Source organism: Ctenocephalides felis, unplaced genomic scaffold (genome assembly GCF_003426905.1).
Source record: "Ctenocephalides felis isolate EL2017-DRISC unplaced genomic scaffold, ASM342690v1 CF-g0.4_SCAFFOLD_01604, whole genome shotgun sequence".
Taxonomy (NCBI): domain Eukaryota; kingdom Metazoa; phylum Arthropoda; class Insecta; order Siphonaptera; family Pulicidae; genus Ctenocephalides; species Ctenocephalides felis.
The window spans coordinates 41,370,115-41,394,206 of record NW_020537758.1 but is presented as its reverse complement, the minus strand read 5'-3'; the positions used below and the strand labels follow the sequence as shown (position 1 = coordinate 41,394,206).

The window sequence follows — 24,092 nt, the reverse complement described above, 5'->3', positions numbered from 1 at the left end:
TACTTGCATATTTTTATAACCTTATGCGTGGCTAATTATAATTAAAGAAAAATATTCAAAAAGAATTAAATATTTAGATTTTTTATTTTATCATAATGTTTACGCAACTATTCATTAGTGTTATTTATGACTACTGAAGATATGTTACGTTCGAGTAAACTTTTGTATGAAATAGCAGATGCGTTGACCTGAAGTTACGTTGCGCACGTGTGCACGTGGATTTGAGAAGGAAGACGAAGCTTGATAATTACCTTAATTAAATGAAATTAAATAATTTTTTTGGTCGAGATATTCATATACTTATTCATAATGCTTTTCTTTTGGTAAGTAGGTAATGCACGTGTATCAGCAGGTAGATTTGAGTTACTGCGATAATACTTTTGTGGCTACCGCAAACAAATGAAAAAATAAACTGAGCGCCGTATAATCTATCATTAGTTCTTACTCAAATTTGGAGCTTTAAATTATATAGTTTATTACTTATTAATTTGTTTATTTGTTGTTCGTGCAATCAATTATAATATTTTTGTACACATCTACTTAATTATTCATCACTTGTTGATTATTTACTTAAAAGTGGAACATTTCATTTGCAAATTAATTCTAGTACTGACGTCGTTCTAATAACGCAATTCAGATTTATGTTACACATATTAATTTACTATTTATCTATTTATATTTAGTTAATATCGTAATAGATTTAAATTTAATATTTTGTTTGTGAAGACATTTTTTATGCTAGTATATAATGTTTATAACATGTTTTTTATCGTTCGCAAAGCACAAGATCGCTCCACCGTTTTGCACACTGTGTTCGCAAAAAGCTCGTCGTAAAAACGTGCGTTATCGCAAAAAGTGCGGCCTTCATTAAATGCGAGCTTTGACGTTGTTTTGAATTGAAATCACTTCTTATTGTAATAATTATAAATGGATGTGGATATTAATAGAAATGAATAATGATTTTTATTGGAAATAGATGTGTATAAATAATTTTTGCACTCTTTACAACCGGTGACGAATGAGAATATGTGTTCATAAACAAAAAAGTTTTCAAATAGCATTTAAATTTAAAAGGCTCTCACTTAATCTCTTAAAAGAATACTAATTATTATTGTCAATATATTTGATATTTCTCCAAATTATGAACTTGTTTTTATCAAACAAATTTACATTATTGTAAATGTATACATGTAATTAATAATATAGCTATATTATACGATATTAATAGTAAATTACTATCAGTAGAAAACTGTAGCAATAATATTATGCATTATAAAACTTCAAGAAATGAATTAAATTAGAAAAAAATTAATATGCATATAATATCATGTGTGTGTGTATGTGCAGATATATCGAATGTGAGCTTTCTCTTCTGTCATGTTTTATGTTGCCATTACTCCCATCTTAAACACGTGTCTCAACCATTTCCAAAAAAAAAAAGAATAAAGTAATGCTTGTATCACAATTTACTTTTTTATTATACAAGTATATGTGTTACAGTACTTATCACCCTTTTTTATTTTTTTGCGTATATAATCTACATTTCACAGCTTCTAATTTTCTTTATATGTTTTTATCATTAATCATTTCAGTTCTCTTCTATTTTTCCATATGTAACATATTTGCATATTTAGCATTTTTTTATATATTTAAAATATAAAAGAGACCAATAGAGACTATTTAAATAATTTATCTAAAATTTTATACTACACTAGCGAATTTATACGTACGTGAGCTCGGTGACATGCTTTACCTGCCGGTAACGGTTTCGACTTCACAAAGTATATTTCGATTTGCATTTCTATGATGCAGATTAAATATTTTTCCGTAATATGTCAATAGTAATGTTGCATAATGACGGGTTTTATATCTTTTATTATATCGACAAAGATTATTTTATTGTGTTTTATGACTGTAAACATATTTAAATCACAAAACTATTGTAGTATAATAAATCGAATTGTACATAATTCCAAATATTTTATTTATTGGTTCCCTAATAGGAGTAGAGTTTTTGAGTTTCTGTATTGGCTTATACAATAAAATATAACTAACATTATTAATAGTTTGAAATTGCTTATATGTTTATGATATAATATAATTTTGAATGAAGTTCAATTACGCAGTAAACAAACTTACATCCTGGCTTTAAAAGTACTGCTTAATTATTTAAAAAAAATTGAATTATTTATTAACTTTGGCTGCATATTTTATATTCCAATATGTTGTCGACGAAAACAAAACCCGAAATTCGTTCTCGGCATATTTATTGTAGAAAAAATCCTTAATCCTGCTTGAAAGAAAATAATTCTTTTGATACCGTCTTCAATTACGTCGAGCTTAAATTTAAAATAAAATACATTACTTAGGCTTATAAACTTATTTTTCTCTGGTATCGGATTCCCCTCGGCGAGTGTGTCTAAGCTTCTTATTCTAAGTTCATATAAATAATCTACTTTGTGTAGGCAGGTAGGATGTAATGTAAGATTCTTTATAATTATTTTTATGTTTTTGACTTGTTACTGAGCATTATGCATTAATCTCAATTTAGCACCGAGATTATGAAGAATTATTCAACACGGTTACTTTCTACGCACTTTTTTCATTCCTATTTTTTTCGTGTTTATTCTATGCATATGAAAGAAAATATTTAATAAAATGTGTAGTTAAAATAGTTGAATTTTAGAATATTCACATGAATAACTACATAGTTTACGCCTATCTCTTCGCCTATAAATATATATCATAATTTTAACTAGCATTATTTTACCTCACGTTTTTATAGGCTAATAAAAGCATTTTTATACTTTAATTCCACATACAATGCTTTTCTTTAAGTGTCTATTTAAATAATAGCTTCAAGTATATTTACTCATTCTCAGACAATGTTTATTAAAAAATTAAAGTCACAATGTTTGACAATTTTAATATGGAATAATTATTAGTTAATAGTTTATAATAATCATAATTAATCCCCGTTTTTGACAAAATACGACTTGTTTGCACTTTTTGTTTTCTATAATATCTATGTTATTTTATTTTATATTTTACAAACTACAGTAGGTACTAAAAGAAATTTACGGTTTTTAAAAGGATTATTTAAAATATTGGTTACCAAATCTATCAATATACTGTATTTATTTATATTTACAGTATTTTCATTTTTTAATGTTTCTTATATTTTTCAAATTTATATGAAAGTAACAAAGGATATAAAATACAGTGATAAAAGTATCATTAAGTTCATTTATATTTCTTAATAATAAACATCGCAATTATTATCTGAAACACACTCAAGCTAGTATTTGGTTTTTTATACTTATAATTTATTTTATTATATTAAAACATTTTGTTCATTGTTCATTCTACAATTAAATAAATATTATTCACTTTGTTGATAATTACATTTAACAAGCAATTGAGTAGATTAGAATACTTATTGTTTTTAAACAGAATGTAATTATAAATTATGATAAAACCAAGAATGACTATTTAAAATTACAGCATTTGAGATAAACTTGATTTGATTTATAAAAATAAATTATAAAGTGAAAAATATATTCTTTTGAGATTTATTAAGGAAATCCAAAACTAGTGGTGAAAATAATTCTAAAAACAAAGATGTACTAATATTTATATAATATTCTGGAGTGAAGGAATTAAATTTCAGATTGTCAGAATTAGATTGATGATAAATGTATAAATCAAAAAAAAATTAGTAATTATAAATAAAACAATAATCATATAAAATGACTGAATTAACTCACATTCGTCGCCCTAATAATCTATTTATTTATTTTTCGTTTTCGTTTTATTAGTGTTATAAAAATCATTTTAATATTTGTGCAGGGCAAATTGTGTTGTATTTACATTTTCAAAAACCGATAAATGTGACTTCATGTGTTCATCTTATAATCTGTGAGAATGTGACTCATTGTGTATTTTTCAGTACAAAGTCAGTTACCTTAATCTTAAATGTTATTGACATAAGATAAAATTTGGTCTGTGCGCGTTTGATCGTAAACATTCTGGACAGTTCTGAAAATAATTGACTTATATGAGTTCATAATAAAATTAGAATAATTTTAATATAATCAGTAGACTAATATGGTTTAGTTTAGTTAATATTATTAATACTAAAAAAGCTCACAATTAATTGTTTGATATTTTATGACTGGATGTCTTTTTCTATGAAATTCTACTTCGTCCCTGTTTCGATTATTATTTTATCAACAAGAATGCGTAAAATATTTCGATTGTCCATTATCCAAAATCCAATCAGCCCGAGGCGGTCCCATTTTAGTGGTTCTCGAAAGACCTCTGGCCTCGCAATAAGATTTTCAATAATAATTATAATGGAAGAAAACTTGTCGAAATTTTGGTCGATGTAATTAATAAGACATCAGACTTTTAAGAACCATTCATTTGTCTAATTACAAAAGCAATTATCAAACATACGTACGTGTTATTTTTATAAAATTTTGATAGTTGGCGACGATAACGACGATTTTTGTCTAAAAAACAATTAATAAGAAATGAATTTTGAAATGATATGGAATGTGGTAATCGAATGAAATATTTTTGGTACCATATATAAATTGTTAATTAAAAACTACATTTTGTAGACTGTAATTGTTCTAAACAATTTATTTCTATCAATATTAAATTACTTTTTGTGAACATACAGCTACAGATGATTATTTGTTCAATATTTATTATCACAATCTTTGGATCAAACTAAAACCTGTGTTTAATTCATTGCCTAAATGTAACATGTTCAAAACTATTTTAATATTTATAAATCTAACTGTAACAAGTTTTTTTAAATATAATTATCTTAATCAAGTGTATTCCAATCTAAAACAAGAATGTTTAATAATTGTCGAAGTTAATAGTAGTTTTTATTAGTAAATTAGGCGATATCAAAATGGAAAAGCTTTAAGCTCTAAAGCTCTAAAGTTGATTACAAATATGAATTTAATGAAAAGTAATGCAAATATTAGTTATGATACTTTAACTGTTTAGCATGTATACTAATACTATAAAAACTTAATTGATAACTAAGATACAAAATCTTATTTTAAAAGAGAGTTTTCAGTTTTCACAACATATATAGTGTAAAATTATTTGATGATATATTATATGCATACATATCTTATATATATTAATATAAAGTATGAAATAAATTGGGTATGCATTCTAATTAAATATTTTATATTATCCAATCGAAATAAATGCTCAATATAAATATGATCCACTTTTAATATATCTGAAGTCAAAAATGTGAATGCGATATATAAAAATCTTTTATCTGGATATATACAAAATTAATTGATCCTGCGTCCTGCTAATTTTCAAAATTATTTATTTTTATCATAGTAACTAGGAATTTTTACATTGCGATTGCTTGAAGAGTAATTCGAAATTCTGGAACAAGTTCAAATTTCATAATAATTATTCAAATATAATTTAAATATATTAACTATTCATTTAAAAAAATGATTTATATGACAAATTCAATATCAAATAAACCTAAACCAACTGATCTCTTGAAAAAGGTATACATTTTAATTATATATTTAACTTTCCGTAAGAAAAGTTTATGTTTTTATCAAAAAGTCCGCTTCGCTAATTTTATGTTTTCTCGAGTTTTTTTTGTAATTAACTGTTGAAAAAATTTTAAGCCGATTTTTATGAATTTTTTTTTGGCGGTATATATCATGGTCTTATAGAACTTACTAAAATATTACGGCATTACGACAAGTAGTTTAATTTTAGAAGTTCGTCAAAGTTTGAGAAAATGAGTAGTTTTTTGACGTTTGTTAAAATTAAAATTAGACGATTTACTTGGTATAACCATAGAGTACTTGGTGTTAATGAATATACTAAACTATTAAATCCTACTGGTTCAATTATAAAAATTGTTGATTTTTGAAAATTTGCTTTTAGAAAATACTCCGAGTTACGTGTTCGATTGTTTTCAATTATTTGTAATAAATCCACTCGGAATACTTTTAATCACTCATTTTTTATTGATTAAGACGATTTATATTTGCACTTATCAGCAAGTTCATGTAACTTGCCTCAAGGTAAAATACCAATACCAACTAGTTTATTTAATACTATCGAAGTAAATACCGAATATAAATATGATTCACTTTCAATATAACTAAAGTCAAAAATGTGAAAGTTATATATAAAATGTAATTGGCCATGCGATTTTGGTTTTTTAATTTAAGCTCAAATATGTTTATAATATAAAAAACTCTCAGTGAACTATGTCACCCTGAATTCTGATGTATCTTTTATTTCTGAGACATTACATGATGTTGATCTATGAAAGGAAATGTATCGACGTCCAACAATACGTTGTTTTTTCTATTTAATTAATCGCGTTCTATTAATTTTTTGCACATAATTAAGTTAATGATCGTATTAATAACGCTATTAATTTTACAGCCTCTACCGCTTCTTATAATTTCAATTTATACTGCATCGAATGCTCGGACATAAAATAAAAGGCACGGCAATAAAAAATAACGCGTTAAGCAAATTGAGTTTCAACTAGGTGTAACGGAAAATAATGATTTCGTTTGATCATAATTACGTTTTATAGTTTGTTATTATCACGCCACTAATACCTTTATTGTCTATGAAATATTTTATTATCATTTAAGCCTCTTATTAAATTGTTTATGAAATTTATTTATGAGTCTACATTATGGGATGGTTTGTAAATGTAGTTTGCTTGTTTATTTATTTATCATTGCACTTTTTTGTTCATTTTGTTTAATAAAATTATTGTACAGAAATTATATCATGCTTCGAATTTAATGTACCAAAACATTACAATAGAAAATATAATGAATTTTCAATATAGCTACGAAGCTTTGCATTCTCATGCTCATATCCATGCTTGCAAATATTTTTAAAAAAATGTTTAATTATTTCATTTATTAAACTATCTAAAAAATTTGCTATTGATATCATAGTTACAAATATAATCATTTTATATATCTTTTTGTCGCAAGATTATACTTTAAAAGATAAATCTATTTGCACTTGTTAACAAAAATATGTAATCAATTAGCGCAATGAAGTTAAAAATATTCATTCTTTGTTTAATATTGCCCAAGCATTCACTCACTAAGTAGACCCTGTATTTGTGCCCAATGCCTAAAAGTTCTATCAGGAGTACCTCTTTTGTTTTCATAAATATATGTTTTTGATATTGAAAATAGTTTTTATAATACAGTAATAATAATAAGTTGGAATTGTGAATTTAAACCAAACCATTCTCGAAGCATTACTACTTAAAAAGATCATATTGATAATTGAGAAATTTGGATTTTTTACTGCTTTTTAAATAATGAAGTAATTATAATACTTGATGTAAAACTTATTTACTACTATATAAAGAAGCAAATTTAAGCTAAGTAAAAATAAATACATCATATAACAATTTTGAATAATGTTTATTAGTAATGCGGTAACACTCGTGATGCACATATTTATTAGTGTCAACGATTATACACATTTATATAATGATAAATTAAATTATATATTTATAATAGCATTAAAATTATGTATAATATTTAAAAACAATAATGTAATTAAAGTCATACTTCGAATATGACATGATCGGTTTGTCATTGTAATTAGCATTTAGAAATGAACGTTCATTAAAGAAATGAAGTAATTGCTAATTAATAATTTCTATAATATTCGTTCACACAATTGATTATGTTAAACAACGCATAAACAAATATTGTTTTCGCAACTTCACTTATTATGTAATTAAAATTAACATACATTCATTAACTGCTTGTATTTTTTTTTACTTTTTCGCTGGCGATATAATCTCATTCTTTGAACAGCTGTAATATCTGTCTTGCCTAAAAATATTTTCCATTTTAATAAATTCAAAGATTTATAGAAACTACAAATAATATAGAAATAATTTCTAATCAATAAACTTACGTTTAGTTCGTGAAACGAATGTTTAATTTGTTTTATTATTTTCGAGGAAGAGGGTAAAAAATTCTTCTGATTCAGGCAGTTGATATCGGAACGCATACAACGTTGATGCCGATACGCATACAACGACAGATCTCTATTCACATACACGACGTCTAATCACAATCGATCCGTATAGAAATGATTTCATTGAGAACCGTAACGCACTTCCGTTGCATTCGTACGGATTTACACCCTAGTCGCGCCTAAAGAAGTTTTACTTCAATAATCATTTACCTATCATAAAAGAGTTAGAATATAGACGTGAATGAGTTAATTTTTATCGATAAATATTCAATTATTTAAATTTTCTTTTCCAGCCATGAAAATGACCATGTCGACAAGTTCGACGATGACGCCGCGAATTCATCGCAAGGCGTTGCGTCTACCTTCAAAGCGACATCCAGGCAAACTGCACACGCCCGGTAAACTACAACATCCTGGGAAACTGCACTCGTCTGGGAAAGGTGGGCAAATGCACCAGCATCACCATCCCGGAAAACTGCAAAACATTCAGAGTAGAGGAAAAGCGCCGCAGAACGTGGAGACTTCGTGTGACAATTCCAACGATAGCGGATTTGGATACGATCATTTGGAGATGTCTAGAAGCAGGTGGGTGAAAAAAGATCATTGTTAATTAATGAAAGATTTTTTGAATTTATGTTTGATGTCCAGAAAAATTCATCACTCACAATTCATTAACAAATGCTTGTTTCATTTTCACTTATATTTTTATTCATTTCATAAATGAATACATTTATCTTAAAATGCCACAATGCATTACATGACTAAGAAAATCATTTTTTGTGAAAAGTGAGTTGCTGGTGATGATTTGCTTTCTTGATGGTATATGTGCACAAATGCTAAAGTCATTGCGATTTACTTATTTACTTCAATAAATTATATATTGATTAAATCATGTTGATTGTTACTTATTGGTCAACATAAGTTAAAGTCAAGTAAAGTTCAGAACTGAAGGGTGCAAGATGGCTTTTGATCTTATATATCACAATGTATTGAGTATTATTGCAACAAGTGCAACAATTTGTTGATATTGATATTGCAACATAACTTGGTTGATGAAGTATTCATCATATTTTACAAAAATTATTCAAAATTCTGAATCAATATATCAATATTAATGTCAACTATATAATATATGAAGTTCTATCATAAAAATAGCCAATAAATTGTGATATATAAATTCATTTGTGCAAATATATATAAAAATAATATAATCGTAAGTATCGTATAGTTTTTCCTTCAACCATGGAAAACTGTTAATATAAGGTTAGTAAAATCTATTTTGTTTTGTGTTGAATTTGGTATTCTAATTCCTCCATATGATTCTTAATATATGGCATTTTTTGTGTTGATATTTGTTGAATCTGTACATATGTGTAAATGAACTCTATAGACTTAAATTGCTGATATTGTCAAAATTCAATATTGATTTTATGATGAACTGAAGTAATAAATTTACAAGAACCTTCGAAAATATATAAATGTTATAATGAGATCTTTCAGAATCTCACCCTTCAGAAAGGTTTTATTTATTTATTAAATATAAAAAAAATTTACAAAAATAGACAATATCGCAAATTTAAGTGTTACTTCTTACTGAATGTTTCTTCCAAACTATATTATTAATTTTCATTTAACTTCTATTTGCGTTTATAACCATTACGAAGAACGTCATTGCTTTTCATTTGCATGAATTTTATTATCTGTCTACTAAATCTTATTAATATTATGACGTGAATAATGAATGTACACATTTTAAACTGCATTCATTCAAGCTATTTTTAGAACTTGTTTGTGCTGCGAAAATTATTTTATTGATTTAATTGCATTACTTGTTTTTATGTATTGTTTTTTTGTTTAAAAATAGTTTAATTTATTTTGTTTAACTGGCGAGCTGGTGGGAATGTAGTTAGAGTGATGTTAGGATCGAGGAATTGAAACATTTAATGATTTATTAAATTAATTTAAGAATTTTTGATTCTTGTTGGTGCTTTTTACGCCAAATTAAAATTCATTATGGCTGCTTAGTAGATATTTAGAAAGGTAGCAGATTTATAAACTAATAGACGCCTGGAAATTTGGCTAGTCTTTTTCCAGAAATAATGCGTTACATTTAGGAATATTACGAAATATCACTTTTTCAGAAACAAAAATTTAGTTGCTATTATTACTGGCTAAGTCAATATATTTAGTTTTTTCATGTCAATCAGTTTTTTTACTTCGGAATATACTATTAAAACTTATTACCAATGTAATTTGTTTTTTTTAAGAAATTTGTGAACTATTGTTCTGCATACTTCTCTGGTAAAAAATATATTTTCTAAAATAGAAACTTACAATCAACGATATCGAACGCTTGGACTTTATTAAGCAAATATTGACATTAATTCTTTTCTGATCAAATAGTGTTCAATATTGCATCGTATATATCTTTCTGAGTAATGATGATTAATTTTAACGGCAAATATTTACTTAAAAGAATTAATTAACACAGCAAATATTATAGCATTATAAATGTGAACTTTTAAAAAATATTTTCATTAAACATAAGAAGCTTTTATAATGTCTGTTCTGCTTAAAGTCGAAGAGATTTGACCAACGAATTTATTTATATAATTTAATATTATTGTAGAAGCCTAATTATGTAATGATTGAAATTCAATTTATCGTTTAATATTAATTACTATTTTCAATGCGATAGGAAACTTTAGACCTTTTCTGTTTGTTTTTAACTCTATAAATATGCATTTCATTTGCATTGTACTAATTCTATTTTTGTAGTAGCAGGAATAGGTTTACATAAATTATCTATAAATAGATGCTATTTAGAATATACATATTTTCGTTGATACCAGTGGATTCTTGAAATTCTTATTTTTAAACGGATATGCTCCAAAATCATTGTAACAATCAAGATAAAATATTAATTTTGAATAATATTTTATCCCAACAAAATTCTATAAATTAGTTTTGATTTATCTAAAATGAACTAAGGTTTCGATGTTGGTCATAATCCTGAACTTAGTTTCAGTAATATCGTTATATAATAATATTATATTGATTCTGGCTCTTAAATTACAATGTACGCGAGAATGCTCTCAATCAAGCGTTTTTCACTTTAATAATTTCTTTAATAAAAATACTTCTATTAGAAATTGTTTCTCAAGAAATAATACAATAGCCTAAGCTTAAGCAAACAATACTAAGCTTTAGTTTACATTAAAACATAAGAAACCTCATTTGATACGTATTTAATATTAATTAGTTAATAATTCTATCAGGCTTGTCCTTATTTATTGGCACTAATTAATATGTTATTGTCAAGAATCGATAAATTGACACTCGTCTGTATAATATTACCAATTTGAACTCTCGAGCCAGACACTCAACAAGTCATTGCCTCTGCAAATATCTCCTATCTCGGGTATGAAATATCGCATTTCAAGGGAAAGAATAATATATCATTACGACGACTATCGCAATATAATAATAACACAAATCACTGATTGTCGTTATCAAGTTACTGCCCTTTGACATATAAAGTAATAATACAGTCAAGTTAAAGTCGTCTGTATGTAAATCTCATGTTAAAATGCTAGAATATAATCAACAGGCTTCTATCGCCGTCCAAGCGCATCATTAAACCAAGAGTGCTTGGTCATGTAGAAAAATTAAAACGGCGCCTATGATAAATTTACTAAATTAAAAATAGATACATTTTTAATAGTACATTAGAGTGTTTCATACTCTATTCAATACATTTTGTCGTTTTTGTTTATTTTTATTAGATGCACATTCAAAGTCTATTTTTCTTAATCTGCAACTGAATATTCTTAGTCGTAGAAGATTTAAATTCTATCTTGCCACTGCTAAAATAGTAAATTCAATCCTTGATTAAACTCATTGTTACAAGCTCGTGTTAATTATTTTTATATTTACTGTATCAACAAAAAATGTTTTGGCACGTAGTCATTGACGATATGTAAACTTTGTATATACAAAATAACGAAAGTAATTGCTATATGAATGATTCTTTTATAAATGCTTCAAGCTATTTCAAATAGTAAAAGTACTTTATATAAGGCTTAATAGCCAAGTTGAACAAATGCTACACAATGTCGTTGGTATTTCAGTAACCATATAATTATCAATTTAAAAATATTTTCTCTATACAAATTTCCAGTATATTGCAGTAAGGACTCTTGGTTGTATCATTGAATAAAACGCATTTTCGGAAATTTACTTATTATTCTCATTAATACAGTGTTTGGTTTAGGACTAATGTGGCTATAGCCATTTTACAAGAATATTTTCTGCAACAAATTGATAATTTTTATTTCATACCAATAGTTTTTAACACCTTTTCACAAGTGTTGTTTTCTTTAATCGTATATGTTGGTCCTGATGTAGTTTTACCATTTTTTCACCAGTGACTTAAAAAAGTATTCACCATTAATTTTGTAGATTTTTTTTTGAGTTTTGAAAACGGTTTTCTGGTTCAATAAAATCATGACAGAAACTCTCATTGTCCAAATATGATTAAAAAATTGTTGGTATATATAATATTACTTAATTGGGTTTTAATTAGTCGCTATTGGTAAACATGTATTTGAAAAGTATTTGGTTATGGTATTGTTAATATATGTGTATAAATAATAAAAATGACTGTTTTTTAATGTATGACTAATTTACTGATTAGGTTTAGTTTATGGTTTAGGTCTATCAATCTTCTAGAAATTTCTAGAAACGTAATTAAAGTTAAAAATATAAAGTTGATTTGCATAAACATTAAAAACTCTAAAATAAATATTGAGAAATAAATGAATAAATTAGCATAGTTATTATTTATTTACATTTTAGCAATACAAAGGATAACGAAAATGCATTCTAAATAATAAAATAATGTGACTTATTTGTAATAATGCATTATGCTCTATTATTTCCGAATAGCTTCAATGTTTGTCATCATGTTTAATATTATGTTAGAGGATTTTACGTGAAATTGCACCAGTTAAACTTTTTTATATGTAAGGATCTATTTTTTCGGTGATTTTACTAATATAATGTTTATTTCCCTTCTTCTGTCTGTTTTTTTTTCTTTTCTAAAACAATGTTTGACTGTGAATTAGTATTTACATTTTTCCATTTTAACATCTAGTTACAGATGCAATTATCTACAGAATAATAGGCTGCAGTTATGATTTTTGAGTTATTTAAAAAAAACTGCAGCAGATGTAATATTTGTTAATGATTGTTTCCAAGCGCAATTCCACATTGAGCTGTAAGAAAATAAATAATATATTATTTTAATAGAATTTTTTAATAATATAATATAATGACGCAATTGTAATAATCAGGTAATTAGGAATTTATAAGAAAATCGTGCATATATAGAAAGAAATTAGTAAAAATAATGTAATTGAAAATAAGACTTTTATCTATCGTTACACGAATTCAATCATTTCTACCAAACGGATTGCATACATTGTAACTTACTATTTTATCATACATTATTATAGGAACGTAAATAGTTTTAAATTTAATTTAATAAGTAAGTTTGCAATATATAGGCCTTAATCATATATCATCACTCTAATTACATAGCTTAGATTTGATAACAATTTAGAGAAATATTATTGTTGAATTTTTCACTTATTGTATTACTTTAAAATGAGTTTAAAATTATATTACTTTAACATCATAACTTACGTTTTTGGTATCTATGTCAACTAATCAACAAATTATGCATTCTTTTATAATTTTGCGAATTGTTCTTTATCATATCATATAATGCCAATGTTTGACATGGGCTTGCATATTTATAAAATACCTTCATGTGAATAAATCTGCGCAGTAGTTCAATCGCATATGCAGTTTTTTTATGAATAAATTTTCTATGCTTGTTTTAACTCTCGTTAGAAGACATATTCCAGTCATTATAGTAAGTTCACCTCGGAATTCGAAATACCCAGCTGTAAGTCTGTAAATACTTGTATATTGACACTCTAAAGTTGTCTCAAAACCTATATATATGTAGGTTTTGAGACAACTTTAAGGTGTCAATATACAAGTATTTACAGACTTACAGCTGGGTATTTCGAATTCCGAGATTCTTACCTAATTTAAAGTAACAGTCTAACAGTTGAGGTAAAATTAGACAAATGTTCGGAATTAAAACTGAGGAATACAACTATACAAAGTGGAAAATGTTCTGGTGAAACAATCGTTGAGAAAATTACTTTTAGTGGTTGGTGACTAATAAAATGTAAAACAAAATCTTAAGGGCCAATTCTCAGTTAAAAAGCATGACTGCACAGCAAATACATTGCATTTGTACTGCTTTTAGTACCAAGAAAAGAGCAAGACATAGCATTGGCATAACAACGCTATGTTATGGTCTATTTCACTGGAGAATTGGCACCTTAAATATGAATATGTAATGTAAATACTAATTCACTGAAGAGAACTTCTTGGTTGCATGAATTTTTTTCAAATTTAATCCAAAAAATGTATTCATTAACTTGAAAACAGCATTTTTATCGGTACCTTCTTGAGTTATATCGTTTCCTTTGTATATATTGCTCGAAGCGCTGTAACCAAGGATTGCATGACAAAAAATGTTGTGGAGGGAGTGAATAATTATCTTTCTGTGAGTCTATTTCTCCAAACCTTTAGTAAATAATAATCATTATAAATATGGTAAATAGTGTGATCTATGTGATTGTAATGCGTTTTTATTGAAAATATTGTCCGGTCGCGCGTACCAACACAGATTATCATCAATTGGAAGCGATTATGGAGGCGATGCATCGACGGCAGTCACGACCACATATGTTCGTTCGCTTTGTTCGGTAGACGCACAAGGCGAACAGCCGTTAGCCAAACGTTTTAGGAGCGATTATGTACCCATGGACGCGAACGATGATTCGAATGATTCATTTATGACAACCGAAATTAAAAGAATGACAATGTGAGTACTTTAAGATAGAGAGTTGGTGCCTTAGGTAAAAATATCAATCTTCCAGGCTTGCCAACATTCAGCTCATACTAATTCAAAATTATAAATTATATTCAATTTTCTTCAATTTCTGCATTATCAGCTCCACTGATAATATATGGCTCTGGAAGATTAGATATTTTTATCTCCGGTGTTAGAAGGGTTTGTAGATAAATTTGCAATTGGTGAAGTATTGCGAGAATAATGCCATCTTTTTAGCAAATGCAGCATATTTTATATAGAAACACATAAAAATTGTCTGGATCTGCAGGCCCAGTGCCAAATATGTTTTCCAATGTATTCCGTAGCCATACGTCCCGTATTGGCCGGGACAGTCCGGGATTTTCACCTTGTGTCCCGGGTTATTTTAGAAGCATGATTTGTACCGGAGTTAGATCTTTTGTCCCGGATTGTCGCGGATTGTCCCGTTTTTCAGAAATTAACAGATGAATTAACAAAAATGATTGGCCGGGACAGTCCCGGATTTTCACCTTGGGCCCCGAGTTATTTTAAAAGCATGATGTGTACCGGAGTTAGATCTTTTGTCCCGGATTGTCCCGATTTTTCAGAAATTAACAGATGAATTAACAAAAATGATTGGCCTGGTAAGTCCCGGATTTTCACCTTGTGTCCCGGGTTATTTTTGAAAACACGATTTTTGTACCAAAGTTAATCTTTCGTCCGGATTGTCGCGATTGTGCCATTTTTACTAAATTAACAGAATGAATTAACAAAATATTAAAAGACAGTCCCGGTTTTTTACCTTGTTTCCCGGGTTTTTTTAAAAGCATGATTTGTACCGAACTTAGATCTTTTATCCCTGATTGTGCGCGGATTGTCCCGGTTTTTAAAGAAATTACAGATGAATAAACACAAATGATTGGCCGGGACAGTCCGGATTTTCAACCTTGTGGTCCCGGGTTATTTTAAAAAGCATGATTTGTACCTGAGAAGAAAACGGAGTAATTTAAAAAAAGGAGAACTTAAAAGTGATGAATTAGAATTTTTATCCCGTATTGTCGCGGACGTGTTTCGGTTTTTTTATAAATTAACAGATGTTAAACACAATTACGAAACAAACCTCAAGTGCTACCCCTTAGAAAGGGACCGAAGTTTAATGGTTTTTTACTAAAAGTAACTCCGCATTACAAAAAATAAATTTATATAAAAAGACTCTTTATTAATATAAAAATCAGTGATTGTAATAAGAACTTCAACAATAACAAATATAACAAAACAGTATTTAATACAGTCTACACCAACAAGGTTAAATTCTAACCTAATAACCCAAGTTATCGAAGAGAGTTTTAATAAATTTTATACCTACGTGGCAAATAAAGTTGCAAAAAGATGTTCAACAGAGATGAAAAAATCATTGCAGAAATCAGTTATACAGGTTATTTAAGGATTGAAGACCTGTAAATTGTAAATAAATAGTAAGATTTAAATATCATGCGCAAATATTTCTCGATATTGTTTTTTCTATTTTTTGCCCAACTTTGCTTTAGATTCGTATTCAGTGGTCAAAAAATACATTGAAGTACATATGTCGCACACCCATTCAGACAACTTTTTTTGTGAACGTGTGTTTAGTAAAAATAAATAAATAAAATTTGTCAAAAAAATACTGGCATTATTTTGCTATACATATGCTTTGATAGATATGGACAGTGTTCTGAAAGAAATTTATGATCATTATAAAATTTTGTCATTTATTTGAATATTATACACCTTGTAGTAACACTTTACTGATCGTTAGCGGTTTTACAGCATCCGCTGGATCGCAGATTAAATATTCTCTAATATTGTTTGACTCCTATTTTAGACTTTTAATTAACAAAAAATATTATTTGACATTATTAAAAATGTTTCAATGAACACTGAAAAGTACCGTATCAGCGTAACATCCATCGCAAATTTCTGAAATCAGAGCAGTAACTAGACATGCTATAGCATTTTAGGCATTTTTACCCAAAGGTAATATTTTTTATTATGCAACTTTAATTATTTATTTGGAAAGTATAGTTGTTTATAGTAATGCATATTAACATTTTCAATTTGTAGCTTGCTGTGGAATTATTTGTTAAAATCACAGTAATAATTATAATATCTGAAATTTTGGCAGTTAAATAATAGTTTTACTAATAATAGTGTATAGTCTGTAATTTAGTAGTTTGGTTTAAATTATACATTGAGCTTTTCAAAATTTGTTATTGATTTTTGTAAAAATAACTAGATAGGTACAAGATCAATAAATATAAATCGAGAATTAACTCGTCTACCCTCATTTACCTTTTTTGTTAGCTATTAGTTTTTCAAGATTCTATACGTTTTTAGTTCTTCAAGTTTCATTTTGTTTACTTTCTTAGTTAAAACCATTTTTTTCATTATTTCATCTAGGGGTGAAAAATTAAATTGAGAATTTGAATATTGGCATATTAATTATTTTTAATTTATCACCAACTTCAATGTTGATCCTCCTTATTATTTGGTTCGATGTCTTAATTTTTGTATTTTCTTTCTTTTGTCAACTATCAACTCCTGTCTTTTACTTCTAACGGTCCTAAAGTTCCTTAGATTTCTTGCAGGACGATGTCAGGATATTACTTCCTTATTTCTAATCAGCAGCAATATATGTAAAAATGATTTATGGTATAATGATTGACTGCTTTTCAGTATCCCTAGTAGACTAGTATAAGCACACCCTTTACTTCAAAATGGATACATGTTAGATAGCGTATGTTTGGCCATTATTTTTATGTGTGTTGAAGTTTGTATTTGTTGTCTACATAAGTCTGCAAGCAGAAAATGGATTTATAAGTTTATATTATAATCTGTGCTTAATTTGAAAAATGATTGCATGACATCAGACCGACGTAAGATCATCAACAATCTGCGCAATCGGGATATAAGATACGTGTTTGCTCTGCCAGTTTTAATGGATTTATTTTTAGATCCTCATGCTTATTATAGCGCAGAATGTATAAAAATAATTTATGTATTAACGTCAATTATTGTGCATGATACCTTTGCCTGGTCACAATTGATTACCATAATCGCTCTGTTTACCATTTGCCATTGTTTATGTAATAAAAATTTGCATCGGACACATGTTATTATGTTATCCAATATACATATTAACATTTTTCAATAACTGGACTCCCGCCGATACCTGACACGCGCGCTTTTTCTATACTTGACCTTAAACTTACGTACTGTGCGTGTCCGCAACGGATATAATTCGCTTCAAAATACATTAATTCATACACACTTGTAACAAAGTAACGGTTGAAAATTGTTCGGATTTTTTGTAACATACATAAGAAAGATGTGTCGAGACAAATAAGTCGCTTTTTGTTAATGTAAACAATTTAAGCTTATGTGGGAAAATTCAGGCCGAAAATATTTGCTCCATATCACTCTTAATACAGCCCAAATAAATAAAGGATTTTTTGTATAAAAAAAAAAAATATGAATTGATATTTATTATTTTTTGCATAAAAATCGAATTTAATCAATATTTCTCAAATGGTGATTCTCATAATACCATGGTTGTAATAGCTCCTTTAAGTTCAAATTTACAAATTTTGTGTAGTGCTAATGATATTTGAAAACAATTTATTTCAAGAGGATATAAAATAATAACATGAAAATACAGGGATGAAATACAAGATTTTAGTGTAGTTATTATTTATCATGTGAAATTGCACTGCTTTAAAAACAGTTACTGTCAGAAGTAGGATGAAAATTTTGAGGTATCCTATAAATGAAACGTTATTTTTATAATATCCATTAAATTATTGTTTTTCATTCATTCACAAAACATACTAGATATTCCGTCAAGGAAGACGTAGGCGTAGAAGTTAAGGATTCTGGTAGAATTGATGAGTATATTGAATGAGGCTCTTTAAGAGAAATTCCTCATCTACCTTTTCGGCAACATGATTGGTGATGACTGCACATCATAAAAAATATTTTAATAAATCTGTGTTTATACGATCACATTTTATAGGCATATTACCTTTATTGGCATTTTTGTAAAAATGATTCTAGAATATTATTAACTCATTTTTGAGCTTTATTTTTAAAAAATTATCGAAATATTTTTATAAACCAGCAGATTTTTTTTTGTAATCAAAGTTTGGTGAATTCATGTTTCGAAGATGATGAATAAAGATTCAGCATTTGAATATTCAAAATATTTCAGAGTTAAACTTTATAAAACCATAACTTGTGATAGTGAGCTTTTGAATAGTAATTGATAGTAACTTAATTCATTATCTTTATAATTTTAATCTAATTTTAAATTTTTACTTGGTTTATTGTGAGTCGTCATATATTTAACTGATCCCATAATTGATTATGTAAAATTAAATTTGTTTCATGTCATTCACTGTCGCTTACAAATGGGTTGTCATGTAACTAATAATTGTTCTAACTTATCAAAGGTAATTGTGGGGAAATCATGCTTGGGTTCATTAAAAACAAATTTGCTACGGATATAGTTGTGGACTCTAAAATGTACTGCGATTGAAATTCTAACTAACTATAAAAATCTTATTAAGATTATTCTAAATCATTTCAAATATTCTCAGTCTCCATGTTTTTACTTCAAGATCTTTTTTTAAATAACTATTCTTCAAAATATAAACATTAAATGGTTCAATAATAGATAATATATTATTATTTGATTTACTTTCAATTGATCTCTCGTAATACATAGTTTGTACAAATTTTATTATTATATTTTATAAAAAAAAATTTTTTTTTCTAAAATATTTATTATACTATTTTTGAAAATTAATTTTCACTAGGTATACTCCTACTAAATTAAGTATTCATGTAAAAATGCTCTTATAAAAATCTATAGTGAACATTTCTAAATACTACTGAAATTTAAACTTGTTTTCGTAGAAATTTTACATTACTCTTTGAACGTAGTAACACATAATTGCTGCTAATTGCAAAAAATTTCAGTGACAATTGTAAATAAAATTTTAAAGTATCAATTTATCATCTGTTGCTGGTAAAGAATAGGTATATCTCAGGTAACTCATATAACTCTCAGGTAAATAAGTGATAAGTTTAGTTTTTGATAGCTCTAAATTATTCATCCACCGTTTTAGACTCAAATTAGTTCATTGACTCTTTTTTGCCCCGAGCTTTTGCAAATGTATTACACCAAAAAAAATGATCAAGGATTCTTACTGCCATTATTGTATACATACTTTTGCATATGCATTTATACATATATATGTATGTATATGCTTCTAATACATCTAAATATTTAAGTTTTAAAGTGGATCTCCAATCTCAAAATGATTTGTACGAATGTTCTTTTAAATTTGTTTCCAGAATGCCCACAGCGGTGCCAATTCACCGGGCGCTTCCCAGGCCGCAGATTCCAAGGAGGCCTCCAATTCCCACAGGACCACTCATGACACAACATAACAATATATCACGAAACGGAAAAGTCAAATTGGAAATATTGTGCCAACCTGAAACGCAACATAGGGCCAGGTAATAAACAAAAATTTGATAGTTAAAGATCTACTGCTGATATTGAGAAATCTAAAGAAATTCTATTACTCCTATTTATATATTAGGGACAAGTCTCCTAGTGGCGGACACTTAAGGTTATTTATAAATAAATCAAAAAATATTTTACGAAATTTACGAAATTAAATTATCATTTATGTTAGATAACAAAGTTAGAAATGAAACGAAATTAACAAAACCGCAATCTTTGCTATAAAATATTTAATACTATCAATCAAACTTTGGTATAAAAAATATGATTTTAAACTGTGGCACCTAGTACCGGACATTTCAAAATAACTATCCATTCATTTATTACCAGATATCAAACCGAAGGAAGCAGAGGAGCAGTGAAGGATCGCGATCAACACGGGTTCCCCATAGTCCAATTAATAGGTTACAACAAACCTACAGTTTTGCAAGTTTTCATAGGAACAGACATGGGTCGAGTTGCCCCTCACATGTTCTACCAGGCCTGCAGAGTTTCGGGGAAGAATTCAACCCCTTGTACAGAAGTCAAAATCGCTGGCACCCTGGTTATACAAATTGAATTAGATCCTGCGAAGGAAATGAAAGTTATTTGTGACTGCGTTGGTATTTTAAAGGTAAGAAGTTTTAGATAAGGGTAATAAAAGAACAAAATTGTAAAATTAGAAATTAATAATATCTAGAGCATAAAGATTTTGATATAGACCTTGTTGAGATCCTATTTTGTGGAATATTTGCAAAATGATCAATCGAATTGGGCGGATGTATTTGGTAAATAATTTATAGCAAATTGTTTCGCCTTAGAATAAGAAATGTGTGTCTTAAAATGATATATAAAAGTGTGATACGTCTCTTATCATGCTAATGTTACTCGAGGTTTTCCAACATTTGATTCTTGTTTCATTAAAGTATGCACGGTAACGGTGCAGAGTATTTATATGCATCTAAATAACGAAGAGATGAACTACTTTATATTTAAATTATGCTATATCAATGATACTATATTAATAATAATCCTTATTACTCAATATTAAATCAAATAATACTACAGTTTTGTGACAACTTATCGTTCTAACCTGCCACATTCATTTAGTCTAGTTTGTCCGTTTTATTTTACGAAAATATAATAGATTTATTTATTATAGAATTTTGCTATTTATATATTATTTATCTACATTTTCTAAATAAATATATTGCAAATATATTATCACAAATATATTATTTTCTTTATTAATTTTATCGCCAAATAATTAGTGACCTCGTTACCTATTAGACAATGTACATTGCTGCGCATTTATCGAATAACAATCGATTATTTTAACAAATCTATGAATATTCAATTAAACAAAATAACAAAAAAACTTTATAATGTGACATAATCATAATTACAAATGCCCATTAAAAAGCGTTAACCACTTATTATAAATATGATTATAATATCAGCAATTATGCAACTAGAACGTAAAAATTTAAGTGGAGTATGAACTATTTCAAATCGTATTTACGAATTTGAATGTTACTGTTTAAATTACTTGAAATATTTTAATTTATTGCAAGGTGCAATGTTCACTAACACTTATTTTATAATTGATTTTAACAGAATATGACTATGCTTCTTGATATCGTTTTGTTTACAAAATATTTGTTTTTGATCGCCATCGAATTATTTAAATTAAAGTTACAATTGATTTCTTAATAAATAAGCGGATTTTGACAATAAAAATGAGTGACTATTATGCAAATGTGAATTATTAATGGAGTTTCTTATAATTTAATCAACACACATCTTGCGATTTCTATTTGAGAAAAGGTAATTTATTTAGTCATGATTTGAAGTTCCTGGTTTAATTTATTATTTTCATTAATTATTTAGTGTTATGCTTTTGGAATTCGGTTCAGCACGTGGCTGAACTTTTGGATGTATTGACATCAAGAAATTAAGTTGAGAATAATATTAATTTTGAATTAAAGGAAGAAGGATTGTTTATGGGAACATATATAGCCAATATCGGAAAAAGTTTTCAGTATCGAACTGAAATTTTAATTCATATTAAGACATTAAGCAGTTTGGTCTCAATTTTTATTTATGAAGCTTCATATAATATTCATATAATATTTCCTACTTGATTATTATATAATACTTTATTTTAGTCAATCTATTTACAAATAATGTGTTATTTTATAAAATTCTTCTTTGATCTCCTACTAGACGATTGAAAATATAATCTGATTAGTTGAAAAATAATAAAATGAAGTTAATCAAATCTGCATGGATTACAAATATAATTTTGTTTTTCCTTTTTAGGAAAGGAATGTGGATGTAGAGCATAGGTTTCCAGAGCAGACCGGTTCAAGGAGCAAAAAGAAGTCGACAAGATGCCGAATGGTTTTTAGAACTGTTGTCACAAATGATGATAATACAACAGAAACTCTTCAAATATGCTCTCAACCAATTATTTGCAGTAAGTTTATGATATAATATAATTATTTAGGTAACATTGGTGATCTGCTCTATTTATTTAAGCTACAGAATAAAATAGTTTCTAAAATATAGAGTACATACTCTCGTAGATAACACAAGGATCATGATATTCATCTACTAATTTTGCAATATCTAGTACATGATTACGTTTTTTTCTTCATTATACAGTTTTATATTAATATTTTATATATTTTAGTATTAGAAAATATAAATGATTATTTCTATATTTAATTAAATTTTTTTCACAGCTCAACCTCCTGGTGTACCAGAAATTTCAAAAATGTCATTTAACACTTATCCAGTCACGGGTGGTATGGAGCTGATTATATTAGGAAAGAATTTTTTAAAAAATACACAAGTTGTTTTTGAAAAATGTCGGAGTGCAAATGAAGACGAATACGTCACACCAAATAGAGAATTTTTACAGCAGGTAATAATGGACAAATTTTCTTATTATTATTATTTGATAATGAATAGTTCCATGTATTACGTTAAATCAGTCTTCAGATTTATTTTTCACTGTTGTGAAAAATGAAGTCAATAAATTCAAAATTACATTTATTGAATAAAGTATATTCTTTATATTCTTTTCTATTAAAACTCCAATTCATAAAATAAATACCTAACAAGATTTATAGATATCGTTCTGGATTGTTATCGAGTGGAATGTCAAGACCATGAGATGACTATATATAGTCCTCGACTAATAATTAAAGAGTATTTTTATTATTTGCATATTCTCATTGGTGTGTACATGGTAATCATTACAATTTGTAAATTTTATTAATGATTAGAAGAAATTAATGGTTACAATTTTGAAACTTTTTTTGTCAGATAGTTGCAACTAAACATCAGATAGTTGCATGTTATTTTTCATTTCTATGGGTAATATTTATGTATTTAAGTAAATATAATTATTTAATGTATATATATTTTATTTTCAGATCCACCTGGTTTGCACTGTGCCTCCTTATTATAAACAAGACATCCAGGAGCCCGTGAAAGTCAGAGTATTTATAGTATCTGGTAAAGATGAATCAGAGCAGA

At 27.3% G+C, this 24,092-nt stretch overlaps 1 protein-coding gene across 1 annotated transcript in view; it reads left to right on the top strand.

Annotated features, from left to right (window-relative positions):
* LOC113373786 (nuclear factor of activated T-cells 5-like) overlaps positions 1-24,092 on the top strand; it is a 312,371-nt gene that overhangs the window by 263,898 nt on the left and 24,381 nt on the right. The window contains exons 2-8 of the mRNA XM_026614060.1: positions 8,337-8,628; positions 14,813-15,010; positions 20,393-20,557; positions 20,898-21,180; positions 22,869-23,025; positions 23,294-23,475; positions 23,990-24,071. Coding sequence (XP_026469845.1) covers positions 8,337-8,628; positions 14,813-15,010; positions 20,393-20,557; positions 20,898-21,180; positions 22,869-23,025; positions 23,294-23,475; positions 23,990-24,071 — 1,359 coding nt within the window. The remainder of the gene's footprint in view (positions 1-8,336; positions 8,629-14,812; positions 15,011-20,392; positions 20,558-20,897; positions 21,181-22,868; positions 23,026-23,293; positions 23,476-23,989; positions 24,072-24,092) is intronic.